This window comes from Excalfactoria chinensis, chromosome 23 (assembly GCF_039878825.1).
Source record: "Excalfactoria chinensis isolate bCotChi1 chromosome 23, bCotChi1.hap2, whole genome shotgun sequence".
Classification (NCBI taxonomy): domain Eukaryota; kingdom Metazoa; phylum Chordata; class Aves; order Galliformes; family Phasianidae; genus Excalfactoria; species Excalfactoria chinensis.
Window position 1 is genome coordinate 3,166,732 of NC_092847.1, and position 16,538 is coordinate 3,183,269.

At 52.6% G+C, this 16,538-nt stretch overlaps 2 protein-coding genes across 5 annotated transcripts; both read right to left on the minus strand.

Annotated features, from left to right (window-relative positions):
• Positions 1 to 2,694: 2,694 nt before the first annotated feature.
• Positions 2,695 to 13,084, minus strand: AMPD1 (adenosine monophosphate deaminase 1). Of its 4 annotated transcripts, none has more exons than XM_072355847.1 (16): positions 13,075 to 13,084; positions 10,320 to 10,351; positions 7,408 to 7,580; positions 7,100 to 7,265; positions 5,960 to 6,107; positions 5,525 to 5,762; positions 5,265 to 5,394; positions 4,848 to 5,042; positions 4,563 to 4,694; positions 4,312 to 4,475; positions 4,055 to 4,181; positions 3,736 to 3,899; positions 3,486 to 3,606; positions 3,178 to 3,351; positions 2,963 to 3,073; positions 2,695 to 2,850 (listed from the first exon to the last, which is right to left on the minus strand). In XM_072355847.1, the coding sequence occupies exons 1-16, from the start codon at positions 13,082 to 13,084 to the stop codon at positions 2,695 to 2,697; spliced, it is 2,241 nt and encodes a 746-aa protein (XP_072211948.1). The 4 variants fall into 4 exon arrangements, with proteins under 4 accessions (XP_072211948.1, XP_072211949.1, XP_072211945.1 ...); XM_072355848.1 differs by lacking the exon at positions 13,075 to 13,084 and adding an exon at positions 9,297 to 9,308 and having other exon boundaries at positions 5,525 to 5,744; positions 5,945 to 6,107; positions 7,408 to 7,582; positions 10,340 to 10,361; XM_072355844.1 differs by lacking the exon at positions 13,075 to 13,084 and having other exon boundaries at positions 5,525 to 5,744; positions 5,945 to 6,107; positions 7,408 to 7,582; positions 10,328 to 10,361.
• NRAS (NRAS proto-oncogene, GTPase) lies at positions 13,000 to 16,479 on the minus strand. Its single transcript, XM_072355849.1, has 5 exons — positions 16,260 to 16,479; positions 15,943 to 16,121; positions 15,664 to 15,823; positions 15,350 to 15,473; positions 13,000 to 15,253 (listed from the first exon to the last, which is right to left on the minus strand). Exons 1-4 carry the CDS (start codon positions 16,368 to 16,370, stop codon positions 15,354 to 15,356), a joined length of 570 nt encoding a protein of 189 aa, XP_072211950.1. The 5' UTR covers positions 16,371 to 16,479; the 3' UTR covers positions 13,000 to 15,253; positions 15,350 to 15,353.
• Positions 16,480 to 16,538: the final 59 nt, after the last annotated feature.

Sequence of the window (16,538 nt, forward strand, 5' to 3'; positions counted from 1 at the left end):
TCTAAAACATCCTGAGCCACAGCAGATCCATCCTTCCGCCATCCCTGTCTGCACAGCCCTGATTAGGAGACAGCAAAGCAACTTTCCTCTTCCCTGCGACATGGGAATATGAGAAAAATACAGGAATATGAGAAAAATGGTGCTGTGGGCTGCTCCCAAGGACCTAAAGCACAGGCTAGCCAGTATGCATGGGAAATCCAGACCAGGAGTGATGGGAAACAGCCTCCCTTCAGCCACCTTGGAAGCCACATTGCTCTGAGTGCAACAGCAAAGCTCTACCCGAGGTATGTCGCTGATCTTTGCATTACCATGTACAGGTAGAAACACGTGGCTCCCGGCTCATCTTAAATGAAGGCAGCAGAACACAAGTTCAAAGCACCTCAGTTCTCCTGCTAAGTGCTGCTCCACCAGCCGCAGCGCTGAGCTGTTTTCCAAATAACCCATCCTCCAAGGAGAAGAATGCGGCTCTTCACCTGCACAGGCTTGCCAGGCAGCTGGCTGCTATCAGCATGCAGGCATTCAATCTAAACTCATTACATGAGCCAGGGCCAGCGGTACAGGCTGATATAAGAGGAGTCTGGAGTGGTCTGACCCATGTCAGATAGCCCCAGACACGGCCTAAGGGGCCAACACATCGCTCAGAGACACACAGCAGGCAGAGATCACCTGAGTCAGGCACCATAGTTCTTACAGCTGCATAGTATAGCCAAAAATACTGCATTAACTCACTGATAGCAATGGCCATGAGCAAAGCATGGCAGAAATAGCACGCATTTCTACCCATAAGAGAGACAGCATGGAACCAAAACAAGTTTATCCAAAGCAGACAAATGAAGCACGTTCACAACACATGACAGGTAGCTCTTAGTCCTCTTCCAACTCCAAAAGGCAGGGAGCATGCTAAGCAATTTCTATGCAGTCTCCAGACAGCTCAGTTCCCTTAATACACACACTTAAGGAAAGAGCCATTGCTGTTCAACAACAAAGCAGCCTTCAGAGCTGAGATCAAGCCCACCCGCTGTGGGTCTCTATAACTCCCCTCAAATAATCATGCTGGCAGCGAGACAGCTAAGCAAAGCCACTAGCACACCACCTTACCTTATCCTGCTGTACAACAGGCATGAGAACAAGCAAATCAATGACCTGGCAAGCCCATGCAGTTCTGAAGCAATCTTTTGCTCCTTTTACGAGCCACGTGGTTCTAAGACAACTAAGAAGTGACAGAACTCCTTGCCAATAAGCCGCCCGTGTCGGTAGCCCAATACAAGGCAGCTTCTGGTCTTGGGAAGGCTAGGGAAGCTGTGCTGGAAGGATGAGGGGATGGCCAGTGTGGCAGGAAGGGCTCCCAGAGCTTTCAGCTCCTCTCATTCTGCTCAGCTCCAGAACAGACCTGAACCTTTTCTGAACAGAACTGTGTCATTCAGATGGCTGAAAGACACGGGCAGTACCGAACAAGCAGATTTTATATCAAAACAAGTAATGCCTCAGGAATGCGGTGTGCTTAGTCATTTCCATCTCCATCCAAAGCAACCCTGGTGATTAACTCGTTCAAAGCTTCTGCTTCACGATGCGGAACGGAGTCCTGCCTGACCTGATACCTGCCTATAGAGACAACGGCAAAACTACAAGGTGAATGTTCAGTGGTCCTTGTAGGTCCTACAGCTTTTGCAGGGACGCACTTTTTGGGACAGCCAGTCCGGGAATCCTTCAGGGTCTGTTTCTTTGCCCACCACACCGCCCCCAGCACACATCTGTATTGTCTGAGCGCCCAGACAGCGGGCAGTTCCCCCCGTGCTGCCTGCAGGCCTGAAGGAACAGCACTGAGCACGATGGGAGCAACGCTGCGATCCGGGGAGCCGCGGGCCCGACCCGGACAAACCGCAGCCGTCACTGCAGCAAGTGCTGCCCAAGGCCCCAGACCCCCACGGACCCCCCGCCCCCCTCCATCCCATCCCATCCCATCCCATCCCATCCCATCCCACCCATCGCAGCGATGTCCGCCCTTCCGCCGCTGGGACGGGCAGCGCCGAGCGGGCACGGCCGTAAGCGGAGCCTCCTGCGGGGCCGCCGCGGCTGTCAGCGCAACTCAGCGCAGCGGAGCAGCGCGAATAGCGACCGCTCCCCGCAGAAGCGCTCCGCCAGCCGAGAGTTACGGGGGCTTCCTGCGAGGGGCGGCGGTGAAACGCGGCCGGTGGCTGCTGGGGCAGCGCGGTGCTGCGGCGGACATCCCTCCTCGCGGGGCTCACTGCCCCATCCCCACCCCGTCACGCTTCTCCCTCCTGTGCAGGGACGCGCGGACCCCCCGGTTCCCTGCCGCGGTCCGGCGGTGGGGCTGCTGTTCTCCCGCAGCACCTCCCGGCACTGCCGCTTTTAGCTGCTCAGCCCGCCGCCTCGCACGAACCCGACCCTCACCGCTGCTCCGCACGGGACTCCCGTCCGCCGTCCCACCCGCTGCGGACCCCGCACGCCCACCCCCCAACCGCCCCCACCCCCCCCGCGGCTCCCCCTCGGCCGCTGCCCGCGCTCACCCCGCCCGGCCCCGCTCCCGGCGCACGCTGAGCTCCGTCCCGCCCCGTCCCGCCCCGCAGTCGCACCGAGCAGCTCAGAGATGCCGTTTTACTGCCCGCTGCCCCCCCCAGCCCGGCCGAGTCCCGCAGCTGCACGCAGCGCCGTGCCCGCAGTCCGCCCGTAGCGCTACTCGGCTTTCAGGCCTTCGGCGATGAGGTTGAGCTCGTAACACCACGTCTCGTAGCGATAGGCCATGCGGATCTGAGCCACGTTGGTCTTCCGGACGTCGTTTCCATTGGGCCCCTCCTCCTGGTAGTTCTCACCCAGGAACTTGGCTTTCTCCTGCCGTGTACGAGCACAGGGGTGCGGGTTCACAGGGGTGCGGGTTCTCACGGGCCCCTTTAGGCAGCACCCAGGGACCCCTGCTCTGCTGCCCACCTCCCCGGGCACCCACCTGATGGGACAGCCCGCACTGCAGCACGCTGTTCCTGGCGATCTCGCACATGTCACAGGTGCTGAGTTTGAAGACCTGGGCAGCGATGGCGTACTCCTCCATCAGGGCCTCCTGGAGCCAAAGGTTGTATTAAAAGCTGGCAGCTTCTGCATAGCCCGCATGGCTGCCCCAGAAACGGCTGCCGGCTCCCGTGACAAACGAGGCCCACACAGCACCTTGGTGTAATGAAACTGCATGGGGTCATCTGTAGACAGGGACACCATGAGGCCCTTCTGGTGGAAGTCGAGCAATGGGTTCTTTGCGTACTCCAGGAAGAGGCTGTTGTTGCTGAGGGGGGACATAGCGATGGGAATTTGGGCAAGGAAGTACAGATACTGCAGCACCGGGCTCTGCAACGGGGAGAAGGATGGTCAGGTTTAGGGATGAAGCTGCTGTGGCTCACAGGATCACAGCTCAGATCAACCCAGTCACCTGTGAGCGTGTTCTGCTGCTCTGCCACTTCACCGCCCTCCACTCCACTCACCTTCTTCAGGTTGAGGCCATGGGAGATGTTATCTGCTGTCATGAAGGCTGCAAGCAGGTGTGTGACGGCCCCAGCTTCCCCACAGTGTGGACGGAAGAGGAACGTGTTCATACCACGCTGCCTAAACACACAAAGGAGGACTCAGGGCAGGACAAGAAGCTCCGAACTACACTAGTGGCAGAGCAAGAAGAGCCACTACTGCCTTCTGCCAGCCCATCAGGTGTGTCCTTCAGCAGATCCAGGGCCTCACCTGCGCAGGTTGTTGAGCACCAGGATGTTGGCATACATGTAGTATAAGTAGTAGGTGTAGGATGGATTCTTTGCAGAAGTCCACTGCTCTGGTGTCGGACTTTTAGTGGAGAACATGTGTCCGCTGTGCTTGGATTCATCATCCACGCTGTCAAAGCCAGTGATCTGCTTGGCAAAACAATGGCAGAAAATGGCAGAATAGCCACGATCCCAACGATGATATTGTCTGTGTCAGACAGAGCTGACGTCCTATTTCCTGGGCATAAACAGGAACATCCAGGGCTCACCAGACCCTGACGGCACCATTAAGTGACACTCACGTGGCGCAGAAAGACACTCAGCTCTTTGTGGGCCTGAGGATTGACAGTAGCCTCAAAGATGGGAACAAAGATATTTTCCAGCATCTTCCCAAAGTGTGGGAGGAAATTCCGAGATCTGAACACATCGCTGCGGGCAGACACAGGGATTAATCACCATCAGAGGAACGTGGCTCACTGTTCCCGTCATTCCTCCTGGGTTAAGGATAAGGTACAATGCAGTGCATGGCACAGCGCTCGGTGAGAACCACGGCACGTACTAAATCCTGGGCACTTGGATCATCCACTTCATATTGGGGGAGTAGACCCGGTGTCTGTTGAACCAGTTGGCCAGCTTGGGCCACTCCTCAGCTGATCGCCCGTAGATGGAGAGGCGAGGCTCCGCATGCTGGTACTTGGCATCCTCCAGATCAGAGCCAACCTCCTAGGAGCCAAGAAAACACACAGCACACAAGTGTCCTCTGTCCCGAGTGCGGCAGCCCCATGACTTTCTCCTCCCCTGTTTTCATACCTTGATGATGGTAGCGAAGTATTCGCCATTGATGGTGTTCTCTGTCTTCAGGTAGAGGTCACGCAGTTCGCTCGCACCCACGGGGTTGTACTTAGCATTGAATTTATCAAAGCGCTGGAACGTCTGACGGCCCTGGAGCAGAGATAACAAGGGGCAAGTCCTGTAAGCACACACCGAGTCCAAGCGCAACAGCTGGGCAGGGACTGATCCACAGCATGGGGGAGTCGGGAGCTGCCATGCCCTACCGTAAATGCCAACACGCACAGCGTGTGCTCTACCACTTACAGCATGGACATCCAGGGAATCCACCGTCAAGTCGTACGGGTGCAGGTTGAGCTTCTGGAAAAGCTGTTTCAGGGTGAGCTTTTCGCCTTTGGAGTCGTAAACGACGCGGTCAGCATCCACACGATACGACTTCTTGATGAAACGCAGGAGGTGCTTCTGGTTCATGCAGGCTGCAGCATGGATGTGCGTATCCACCTGAGAAGGCAAAGCAACAGCTGTGCAGCTTCAAGATGAGGTGCTCGGGTAACACCATATATCCCTTAGCAGAACCCAAGTTCAGAAAGGAATATGGCTCAGCCGTGTTTCTATTAGCAGGTGTCCCAGACCTTGACCCCAGTATCTGCATGTCTCAGGGAGCAGCAGTTACCAAGGGAGCTCGGCTGCAGGGTTACCAGGGCTATGAGCCTTGCCATTTACCTTACGGCAATTGTAGAAGTCCCGATGAGGGTTGTTCTTCAGCTCTTTCATCTCCTCCATCTCATTTAGCATTTCGTGCACTTGGAACTTGTATGAGAGGAACTTGAGGCGTCGATGACTGTAGGTCTTACTGGAAAAAGAAAAGGGCAGAAGAGTGTCTGGGCATAGAGGGTCGAATGCAGAAGGGTTGAACTTCCACTGCAAGTGGAGGAGCTCACACTGCCTCGGTGCCTCCCTGTGCTGCTGCTTCTGGCACTTACACAGGCCCCTGTGCGATCAGGGCCAAAAGGAAATTCATGTCATCAACAAAGTGCTTGAGGCTGGGGTAAGGCAGGTCCTTCGGCTCATTTCTTCCAGCTGCTGCCTCGTCACTATAGATGTAAACGATCCCATCCTTCATCTGGACGTGGTATCCCAGGTCCTCAGGGAGATTCCCAGTTTCAAAGGGATCCTCTCCATCCTTCACTGGCGGGGTGAACACTGCACCAAAGGGGAATGCTATGGGGCTGCGGCTGTCAGCCAAAACCCCACAAGCCTGCCATGCTCCTCCACCCCCAGCAGAGGACAGGCACAGCCCCAGGCAGGCAATCTCCCCATGGAGCACCGCGTAACTCTTTGCTGACACCTCACCACCCCAATTTGAAGCCAAGGGGCAAAACTCTGCAGGTGCTGAAATGTACCTGGGCCGGCATCACTTGCCCTCCAGGTTTCGCCTTCAATAGCACGCAGGTACTGTGACGGGGTCCTGGGAAACCTCTGCATTGATTTCTGCATGTATTTCTCCCGGATGCACAAGGCACGGTACAGACCTTTGCAGACAACTTCAAAATCTTCCACTGTCACCTGCAAGAGGGCTGCTGTTGGTGGAACCACGCAACTGGAGCACAGTTGCTTAAAGGAAACTGTGGTGCATTGAGTGGCAAAGGGTGCGAGTGTGTTTACAGCAGGATGCAGAGTTGAGCATCCTCTCCCTTCCCTTGTTCTGCCTGAGCGGGACAAAGAAGGGATGATGGGCAAAGTCCCAGATGTGGCATTAAGGTTCTTTATGCTGCAGTAAATGACTTTTAGCTGCCACCCAATTACATTCCTCACCTCATGCTGTAGCTGGAACCAAAATGGAACCTAGACCTGGGCAGAAGACCGGATGCTATTTTTGGAGCCCAGGCTGAAACTGAGCAACATATACCAGCCCAATACGTCAAGAATTTGATTTACTGCACAGACAAGTGTTTGGGGCAGCGCAGATTTGGGCAGCATGACAGAATATCTCGCATCAGCTGCAGTTAAGCACAGTCACGGCAGAAGGAATGTGCCTACTGCGTGCTGCTTGGAGTTTCAGTTTCCCCTGATTGCTCCAGGTTGAGCGTCCTGCCAGCAATATCTCACAAACAGCACAAATACAGCAGGAGGCCGTGGGAGAAAGAAGGAGAAAGAGGAATTTGCTCTGGAAGCGCTAACGGTGCCGTGCAACCATTTCTAGATGGCTGTGCTTCAGCAGTAGGGTTTGGACATCCAGAGGTCCCCCTTGCAACCTCCATCACTGTGTGTACAGGTCTCAGGCAGACACAGCTTTGTGCAGCAGAATGAGCATTGCCCTCCCCTCTGCCCTGTACAGAGGGTCCCATGGCAGCACGCATCGCTCCTCATTCAGCTCAGGATCCTCCAGGGATGCAGCAGGAACATCATCAGATGCTTATAAGACATAGGCAGAGCTGGAAAGCACAAACTACCCCCACACATCCTGTGTGGACTCCTGTGGCAGCAGGCACTCATGAGGGACAGGCAAGGACCAGATGAGTCAGCACAGGGGAGTTGAATGGCCACGAAATACCTACCCCAGAGGCATAATCCCCTGTGATCTGTACCCTCTGGAAGTCAGGCACCGATTGGTACTGGGGGGAGGTAGAAATGACCTCTTCAATAGTGGACAATCCGGTCGTAGCCTTCTGCACCAAAGGAACTGCCAGAGCAATTGTCTTCAGGCTGAGCATGCGCTTCCTCCTGCCAGGAAGGAAAGTCTCAGGCAAGCAACCCCAACTCCCTGCCTGCATACAGGGCTGGGGCACTTACCTGCCACCTTCCACCCCTGGCTGGGCACGAGCTGACATTGTCCCCCCTCCCCTCCTCCCTGGTTGTTGCTCACCGCTTTTGTGTTGCAGAGGAACTCTCCTGAAGCATCATGTGTGTCCTCATTTCATTGCGTGAAATGGGGCAGATCTCTTCCACGTCAAAAGGAGAGATCTCTTCCCTGGTTGCCTCATCTTTTACTTCAGAGGCAAAGACCTGCTCTGCGAAGGAGCGCGTTGCCTCATCCATCTCTGCAAGGAGAAGGTGCCGGGTGGGTACCTAATTCCCAGCCACCCTAAACAGAAAGGCGCCTCCTGCAGCCAGCTTAGAGCTCAGCTCTCATGTCCTTAAAACACTTCAACTCTGCCTGGAAGACTCTGAGTGCTGCCCTCCTAACAGAGCTTGTTCCACACACTGTGGGCTGGAGGGGTATCCAAGCATCCCCAGCATCATAGAAAAGGTAAATACAACTTCTAGTGCAAGTAGCACAAAACAGCTCAGAAAGAAGCAAGCTCTTAGGAAGGGCACATAGGAGACAAAGAGGGAGAATGGCAGAGCCAGTACAGCTCTAGGAAGGCCAAGACCCACTTGTTCCACAAGGCATCCAGGCAGGATGAAAACAGGTGGACATGGAGATGGACAAAGCCAGCAGTCAAAACAGTTCCTGCCATCACAATGGAGCTGAATAGCTCCCAGCTGGGAAACCATCCTGTGGCCTAGATTCCTCTCAGCCCATCGCAGCCAGGATGCTGCAGTAGTACCCAACAATATGGCTCTACAGAAGTCTCCATGGGCACAAGGTTGGCTGGAATTGTAGGGAACAGGAGGAGGGTCGTTAAAAGCTTTTATGCTGCCAGCAAAACACCATAAAACGGGACGTCTTTGGGGTGGTCTCATCTCAAATGTATGTTTGCGTAGCAGCATAGGATCTAATGGAGCAGGTTTCACTGGCAGCTCGGCGTGAAGCATGCTGAGTATTGAAGCTGCAGGTCGGTCATGTGGGACCACAACATGAGGCATCTTTCAGGATGTTGTGGTCAGCAGATGAGAACCGAGGCAGGGAGGGCTGACATGCACGGCAGTGTGAAGACCTAGAAGAGATTTTCATCACTGAAGCCAGACCAAATTCTGCTCTCACAGAGTCTTATGGGGGAAAATAAGATTAAAAACCATCATCAAACCCCTGAGTTTACAGCTCCAAGGTCCTGGCAGCAGGTTACTTAGGAGATGCCACAAAGAGGCTTCCTTTCCTTGCTGTTATGTGATAAACCAAAGGAACCTTGTGCTGAGCTGTAAAGCACAGAATGATTCAAGCGCCAGGTCCGTTTCTCAGCAGTGCAATGTCACAAGAGCAGCATTTCAGGGCCACGAGTTGCCCGTTGTTCTGCAGTCGCAGTATCATCACCAGCCCCTCTACACACAGTCCCTGGTGCCACTGATTCCTGCCCAGTGTCAGGGGTCTGGGGACACCAGGAGTCTCAGCAATAAGGGGTCGCTGCTGACACGTGAGGTCTCAGCAAATAGGAAGCAGGGAGGCAAAGGCAGGAACCGAACTGTGGGTTGCAGTGTGAACGAGGGATGTGAAGCATTGAATCTGTTCCATTGTGGATCAAATCTACTCCACAGGAGCATGAATGATTTGGAAAGAGTTCTTTTAAGGTTGGATCCCTGTTTAGAGGCAAAAAAACCCAACAAAACAAAGCATGAATAGATGCCAGGGAAACTGCAGAACACTTTTCCTCCTCCATAGAGCTTGAGGATGCTGGAACAACATTGAACCAAAAGCAGCCTTAGTGTATCCAAGGACTGAAACCAATTGCATGGAGCAGTGAGGGGCACAACTGGCACTGCTGAGAAATGCACCTGCTTGAACTGCAGAGACATTGCTGTGGTGTGACTGCTGCCTGCTCCCACAGTTCAGACAGTAACACAGGAAAGCATGTAGGAGAGCACCGCCATACTCACGTTTATCTGCTGCTGTTGGAGATGAAAGAGAAACAGAATAAAAACAGATGTGGGTCAGCCCTCCAAAAATACAAACCTTTTTTTGCCTTCTTGTGCCAGTGATTAAAAAGTGATTGTAAAGTACAAGCCTAGGCAAAGCGTTACAAAAGGAAGTCCTTGTCCCTTCTAGCATTATCAAGATGTGAGGTTCATATCCTTATAGTACTTCGAGTGCTGAGGCTCCTTCAGCACTGGTAGTTTGTCTGTCCGTGACTCACCATCCTCAATGAAGATCAGGATGGATAGCAATTCAATTATATTAAGTTTCTCTCCCGATCTCCTGCCACCTGTTGTCACATCTCCACTTATTCACTACCAGAATCTGATAGCTGAGACATTGCAGCTCTACGGATCTTCACGTCTGGGCTTTCAGGGCAGCACCAGCTCTAAGGATGCTGCTTATGCCCTTGCTATCTGACCCAGAAAATCCACACTGTGGCTCTCCGGCTTTGCAGCCACCAGCTGCTCACATCCCAAAATCCAGCCTACATTTGCAGTTCAAATACTTCCAGTCCTGGCATTTGAACTCCACGTATTGATTTGCAAACCAAGTATCCCAGAAATGCCTACTTTGACCTTCCATTCCTTTAGTGGATAACAAATACACATAGGAAGGTCAAGCTCCCATTGATGTCACAGGTCCAGGCTGTAACACCAGTGTCTCCCACCCCCTGGGCAGTGCAGCACCCAACATCTTCTAAGTGCACCCAGGTTGACCGGAGACTCCTAAATCCCTTTGGTCCCTTCTACACTGATTTATGTCAGGATACTGCAGGAAGGATGACAGGTTTTGTCCTGCTTTGAGCAGAGCAAGATTTAAACGATACAACCATTATTTTGCTTCACTACCCAAAAACGCCTCCAAGCAGGAAAATAAAATGCTCTCAGACCCTCAGGCTGCATCCCTGCACTTCAAAGACAGCACAGCACCAAGAGCTCAGAGCCTGCCAGCTAACAGACCTGCCCTGCGCCTCCCCATCTTGCTGCTTTGCCTTCAGACCTACCTGGGATTTTCACTTGTGACATCTTTGCAGCAGGTTTGCGGAGCCGCAGCTGACACCCTGCTGTACTGCAGCACCAGCAGCTGACTGACTGCCCAGCAGCCCAACACTTACTTTACCGCTTTCCCTTCCCTGTAATTAGACTCTCCCACTCTAAAAGGAGAAGGGAGGCGAACTGCAGGACTATTTAAAGTGCTGCTATGAGCACTTGAACTGAAACAGCTGAAACCAGGGCTCAAATTCAACTTGTTGTTCTGCTTTTTTTTTCTTAATGAGGATTTCATTTCACATTTAGTCGAGTTTTGCCCACTGTCCGGCCAGACTGTCCCATCACAGGAGCCTTATGTCTTTATGAAGGGACAACCTGGAGGTCAGCCTTTAAAGAGGGACTAGAATTGATGTCTTCTGCGCCGAGCCAATGGTTCGGAGGAGCTCCTTTGGGCACATGGCTGATGGGAACAGGAGCTGCGGGGATGGGACACATGATGTGCTCCCACTCCTAACCAGGAACTCAGAGCAGATGTTGCCTCAGAAGGATCTGCACGGAGGAGCGGATTTAACCTGCAGTTGTGCAGACGCCCTCACATCTTCCCAGAGGAATGGAACAGAATGGAACAGAATGGAACAGGAGGGGAAAAGCAGTAATAATGATAAAAAGGAAGCGCAGGGAGCTGTCGGGTTTGAGTTTTGCTCCTGAGTTGGTCAGGGCCTGCCTTTATAAAACTGCATATTGTGGGGAGGTGATTTACATCAGCTAGCAAGCCCGGGTGTCATCTGTTCCTGTATGCAGCCAGCCATAACCAGGGCTTGTCTTGTTTATCCAGCAGTGATCAGCATTTCACACAGTCCAAGCTGTGATGAGAAACTCCCCTGAACTACCCAGAGCGACCTGGATTTGATCCTCATAGAGAAGGGAGCAGAATAACCAGCACCCAGGACAGCATTGCTTGGAGGCACACACGTGTGCGAGGGCTTCTGAGCTGTGCTTGGTAGGAACAGCCCAGGGAAGGGCTGGAAGTGGAAGGATCTCCTGCCTATGAGGCAGAGCGAGGAAGGAGGCACAACTCAGACTGTGGCCATGGATGCACAGGAAGCTTCGTGGTACCACGAGACAGTGAAGGCAGCTGGGCTGAGCCCCTGCCCCGCACCTTCAGCTGTTTGCTCTCCCACAGGGCCTAGAGCTGCCCCCAACCTTTCTTGACATGTCAAGGCCTCGGGATTCACATCTGAAACCAAAAATAACCTTTACGGTGCAGAGGTTATCTTCTTCAAGAGGTTCTTCTGATCCCTCAGCCATCTAAGTAACAGGGTCAAAGTGTTTGGGTTCGGGGTAGAAACCTGAGTAAAGGTTGGGTATGCTGTGCTAAAGTTAGAACTACAGCCTCGTTAAGCTGAAGGACTGAAGGCAGGCAGGCCCTCTCCCCAGTTTTCAGCTGGGAAATGAGTGATTCACGCAGAGACTTTCAATGTGTTCCCCGAGCCGCCTTCATTCTGCCTAGGTCTGCTCAAAGCAAGATTGCCAAGCATGCCAGGAACTTTGCAGCTCGGGGCACTTGGCAAGATCTGCCTCATAAAGCAGAGATACCTCAGAGTAAGCTGCCCAAAAAGCCTACGGACAAGCCTTGCTAGAAAATGATCTACAGTCCTCCATTAAAACTCCTTCAGGAGCTGAACGTGGAAGCTCACAAGTGCACTCCTTGCTGTTACACTCGTGACCTGATAATGGCAGCCTGAATTCAGGAGACCCTCAGAAGGTTCTTCTCCTCCCATGTTGCTCCTATTCACCCTCCCACAGATTCCTCCACTTAAATCAAAACACAATGAAGATCAATGCGCCCTTCATTAAGATCTGAACCACTTTCTAGGAACAAATTGTTACAGATAACAACTATTATTGGAGGAAAAGAAATCCCCAACAAGCCCAGAACAGCCTTGCTTTTATGCATCTGTCTGTGCTGTGATTCTAAACCTCCCCCTTTGGAACAGGCAGCAAATACAGCAGCTCTGCAACACAAGGAGTTTTATAGGTAGCACAGAGCAAACTCCTTTGCTCACAAGTGCTGATGTTCCTCTGTTCTGCTCAGGGAAGAAAGAAAGGAAAACAAAACCCAAACGCACACAAGCTCACAAAGGCCACTCACCTTTCGTTATGTTAATACCAGGTAACCTCAGAGGTGGAATTCCTGCCATGCTGAGGATGCTGAGAGCGGCTGCAATGCTCAGTGAGAACAGCGGGGGGATCTGCTGCGCAGGAGAAGCGGGTCCTGCAGATTCGAGGCTGAAAAGCTGAAGTTCACCAGCATGATTTGTCACCACTGTTTTGAAGCGCTTGACCGGAGCTGCGCTTTGGGGAGCTCTGCTGTTATTAAAAGTCTGTTTTTCAGTTCCTTACACAGAAAACAGGTTGGACTCCGAACCCCAGAGATCTGCCGTCCTGTTTTAGGAGCAACGTACCCAAAGTGCAGTTACTGCGTGGTTCAGAACTCCTGCGGCAGGAGAAGAGCCGATAGGGCACTGCTTCAGGAGGGCTGAGATAGGTTAAAGACCTAACAGAGGGCACAGAAATACCTTGATGGCTGAGCTCACCATCAAGTGAGGTGTGTGCTGAGCTGTAAGCCAGCTGTGCCATCTCACTGCAGACCACCATCACGAGAGAAACAACCCAAGAATTCACAGAGTTTATTCTTTAAAAAGAAGTTATTGAAGAAGCAAAATAATTTACTTCAGTTCCAACCAACAAAGAGGCATTTCTGAAAGCAGGTAATTAGACCAAGTTACAAGTTAGCCCTTGGGTGAAACAAAAACCATCCAGATCTCAACAGTTTCCAGCTATCCTGGAGGCCGCAGAGGGTTTAGGCCGAGGTGCACTCACAAGACACGTTACACAAGCATCACCGTCACTATTCAAGTCGTACTGGTGACAAGAAGAACAAAATCTGAGCAATGTTTGTTAGTCAGACCATGGAGTTGGGGCGCTCACATTAACAAGTCACAATGCTACAACCCCACCAGCTGCCCTCAGCCAGCAGTAACTAATGTTTAGTTCAGTTATTTGCACTGGGAGTTGTTGAACAAGGTTGTTCAGGGTCTGTTCGACTCGGGACGGAGAGGTTCGATGGGCACAGACACAGCGCGGTGCTGTTAGATCTAAATAAGAACATTTGGACTAAATCTACTAAACCACCGTCATTAGGAGCCGCTTCGTGCAAAACCAGCACAGCAGCTGGTGCAGAACCCACCGACAGCTCACAGCCATCGTCGTTCTGTCCCATTTCACCTGCAGGCAACAGATTGCCTTCAAATGAACCCAAGCCACAGCCGGTGCTATGGCTGCTATCCCATAATGCTTCCCACCACTCGGCAGGTCACTGGAAAATCGTGTTTTATGTGAAAATCTTGTGTGTTAAATTCATATCGGTGCCGTCAGTCAAGGATAAAATGAATTCTGAAACACCCATCTGCAGCATCACAGGTAACGTCACACAGATCGATCCTCTGCACCCCAACGAGAGAATCAAGAGTACAATCAGTGGAGGGCAGAGCACGAAAAGCAACACTTTATTTTCCCAGCATTTACTTATTTCCAATTTCGGTTTTGAAAATAAAGGAACCTGACTGCAACAGGCTGAGGTGACGCCTCTCCTAATGCCTACAGCTCCACCTGCCTGGAGGCTGTTACAGCAAACCCAGAACTGCTATCAGAGTGTTGCGCATCTTCAGTGCAGACACCACTGAGCTCCCTTCCTCATTTTGCAAGGATGCTGCAATCAGAAGTCAGCTCAGTGCTCTCTTAGGGCTCAGTGCCTCCTCCGCCTGGACACCTGAAGCCTGTGACAACCATTGACCCAATTACAGTCAAGCTCAACTCCCAGACTCCTCCCGTGAGAAGGAAGGAGGCTCCGCAGAAAATAACTCAGAGTAATTTGCAAGTTACAGACAGAGCCGAGCAGCAGCTGCCCAAAGTAACCTCCAGTTTCTCAGTTCAGTATCAGTCCGTAAGAAATGGTCTGTGAATATTGGCAGTTAAAATGAACGCCTCGTTAATTTGGTCCAAAAGAGATCCAAATGCTGTAGAAAAGCAGTGCAGAACATCCCCAGCTCCACACACAAACAGGTGGAGGGATCCATTCTGATGGATTAAGAACAGGAGCGGCCCACGTTCCTCTCCCTAATTCAAGAGTCTCACAAACATCTGATCCACCTGCCAGTCTGCAAACTGCCGCCTTAGTGTCCTGCCATGAGCAAAGCTCACCCACACAAAACCTGCCTGCTTGGGACAACGAGCACCCAACAAATCCATCCTCAGGGCTCTCCTCAGCCCAAGGGAACAGCGTCCAGCCTCCGACCTCCGGAGCAAACAGGCACTTAAGTTAGCGAAGATTTCTCCTTTTATTAGAGAAAAATCAAGGATGGGTTGCTCGGTGAAGTGACCCTCCTGGCACAACGCAGCCGTTGCAGATACTCTGGGTGTGCAGACTGCAGATCCGATGGGTGACGGAAACCTTTATAATGGCAAAATTACCTCTGCCGCTCCTCCGACCGCACCGCAAACCTGAATCCAACGCAAAGGGGTCAAACGCCACTTCTAGTTTTACTCTGGAGGTAAAGTGTGATCTTTTTCACAGCATTTAGTCTCTGTATTTCACTGTTCTTGTGACTGGTTTTCTTCTTGAAGGAACCCAGACAACGCAGCTAGAAAAGAATCCCAGTACACCAAGAGATAGGAGTGCTCTGTGAGCTGAGCAAGGAGGTAGATACCAGAGATGTTGTCTTCAGATGGAGCACAGAAAAGGATCCTGTGCTAATTAACTGGTACCAAGAGTCTGGTCGCTGGCACCAAAATACTGCAGAGCATCAGCATGAGACACAATACAGTAGCATCGAGACTTGTCCAGCAGCTACATCTGAACCTGGCATCTGGAACAGAAAAGTGCCTCTAATTAGCTTCTTTACTGTGCTTATCAGCAGCTGGGAGACTCAGACAAGGCTGGAGAAAAAAGACCTGGATCTCACCTTATCACATCACAACGCAAGACAACCCCATACAGCCTTGATTCCCATCTTCGTTGCTGTTGAGCTTCTTCATCCGGTACTGCCGAATCTCCCTCACCAGTGTGTAAAACGCGTCCTCCACACCCTGCAGGCAGAGATTCACGTGAAGCCCCTTCGATCCTAAACCTCACGAGGCCACCGTGGTCTATTCAATCAAAAGCTACAGATCTCAAACTGCTTTAGAAGTGTTCGATCCTCCGGCTAACAATGAAAAGGAACACAGGAAAGAGTAGAACCGTTCCCTATGTAATGCATGAAGAACAGGACCGTCCTACCTGTCTCGTTTTAGCTGATGTCTCTATGAAGGGGATGCCGTAGCTTTTTGCCAACTCTTGAGCTTGTTTCGTGTCCACTGTCCTCGTGGGCAGATCGCACTTGTTCCCAACCAGCACCATGGGCACATCGTCCGAGTCCTTCACCCTCTTGATTTGCTCTCTTAGAGGGAAGAAACGCGGGTTATTTCCCTCAAATTAAAGCAGTTTTAACCCAAACCTGGCATTATCAAAGTGATCTTTTCCAGCCCTTCCTCCTCACAGCAAACCCTCAGCCCGTACCTGTACAGGTTGATATCAGCGAACGATTTGCTGTTGTTGATGGCGAACACACAGAGGAATCCCTCCCCGGTCCTCATGTACTGGTCCCGCATGGCGCTGTACTCCTCCTGCCCCGCAGTGTCCAGGATGTCCAGCAGACACGTCTCCCCATCGATCACCACCTGCTTCCTGTACGAGTCCTGCACACACACACACACACACACACACACACACACTCACTTACAGCCGGTGGGGACGACAAACGCTCCTTCCCGCTCCCCCGGTTGCTCACCCGCCCCTCAGCGCTGTTTCTCCCCCCCTTTCCTCCCCGGCCTCACCTCAATGGTGGGGTCGTACTCGTCCACGAAGTGGTTCTGGATGAGCTGGATGGTCAACGCGCTCTTCCCGACGCCGCCGGCTCCCACCACCACCAGCTTGTACTCGGTCATCGCCCTCCCCGCGGCGCAGCTCGGAGCCGCCCGCCCCGGCCGCCCGCAGCCCCGGTGACCGCTCCCGCACCGCGAACGCGGAACACCCTTCTGCAAAGCTTCCGGCTTCCGGTCCCGGCGTGTCGTCAGCAAGCAGCGCCGGAAGCGCATCCGCTGCTCTCGGGCACG

What these genes read in the sequence shown, in the direction of transcription:
- AMPD1 (XM_072355847.1), bottom strand. An exon ending in ATTCCCTGGATGTCCATGCT is followed by an intron (nt 4,695 to 4,847) that starts GTAAGTGGTAGA and finishes TCTCTGCTCCAG; the next exon opens with GGCCGTCAGACGTTCCAGCG. An exon ending in TGCAGTTTCATTACACCAAG is followed by an intron (nt 3,074 to 3,177) that starts GTGCTGTGTGGG and finishes CTTTGGCTCCAG; the next exon opens with GAGGCCCTGATGGAGGAGTA.
- NRAS (XM_072355849.1), bottom strand. Translation starts at nt 16,370, where the DNA reads ATGACCGAGTACAAGCTGGTGGTGGTGGGAGCCGGCGGCGTCGGGAAG. An exon ending in GCTGATATCAACCTGTACAG is followed by an intron (nt 15,824 to 15,942) that starts GTACGGGCTGAG and finishes CTTCCCTCTAAG; the next exon opens with AGAGCAAATCAAGAGGGTGA. An exon ending in CATCAGCTAAAACGAGACAG is followed by an intron (nt 15,474 to 15,663) that starts GTAGGACGGTCC and finishes CTCTGCCTGCAG; the next exon opens with GGTGTGGAGGACGCGTTTTA.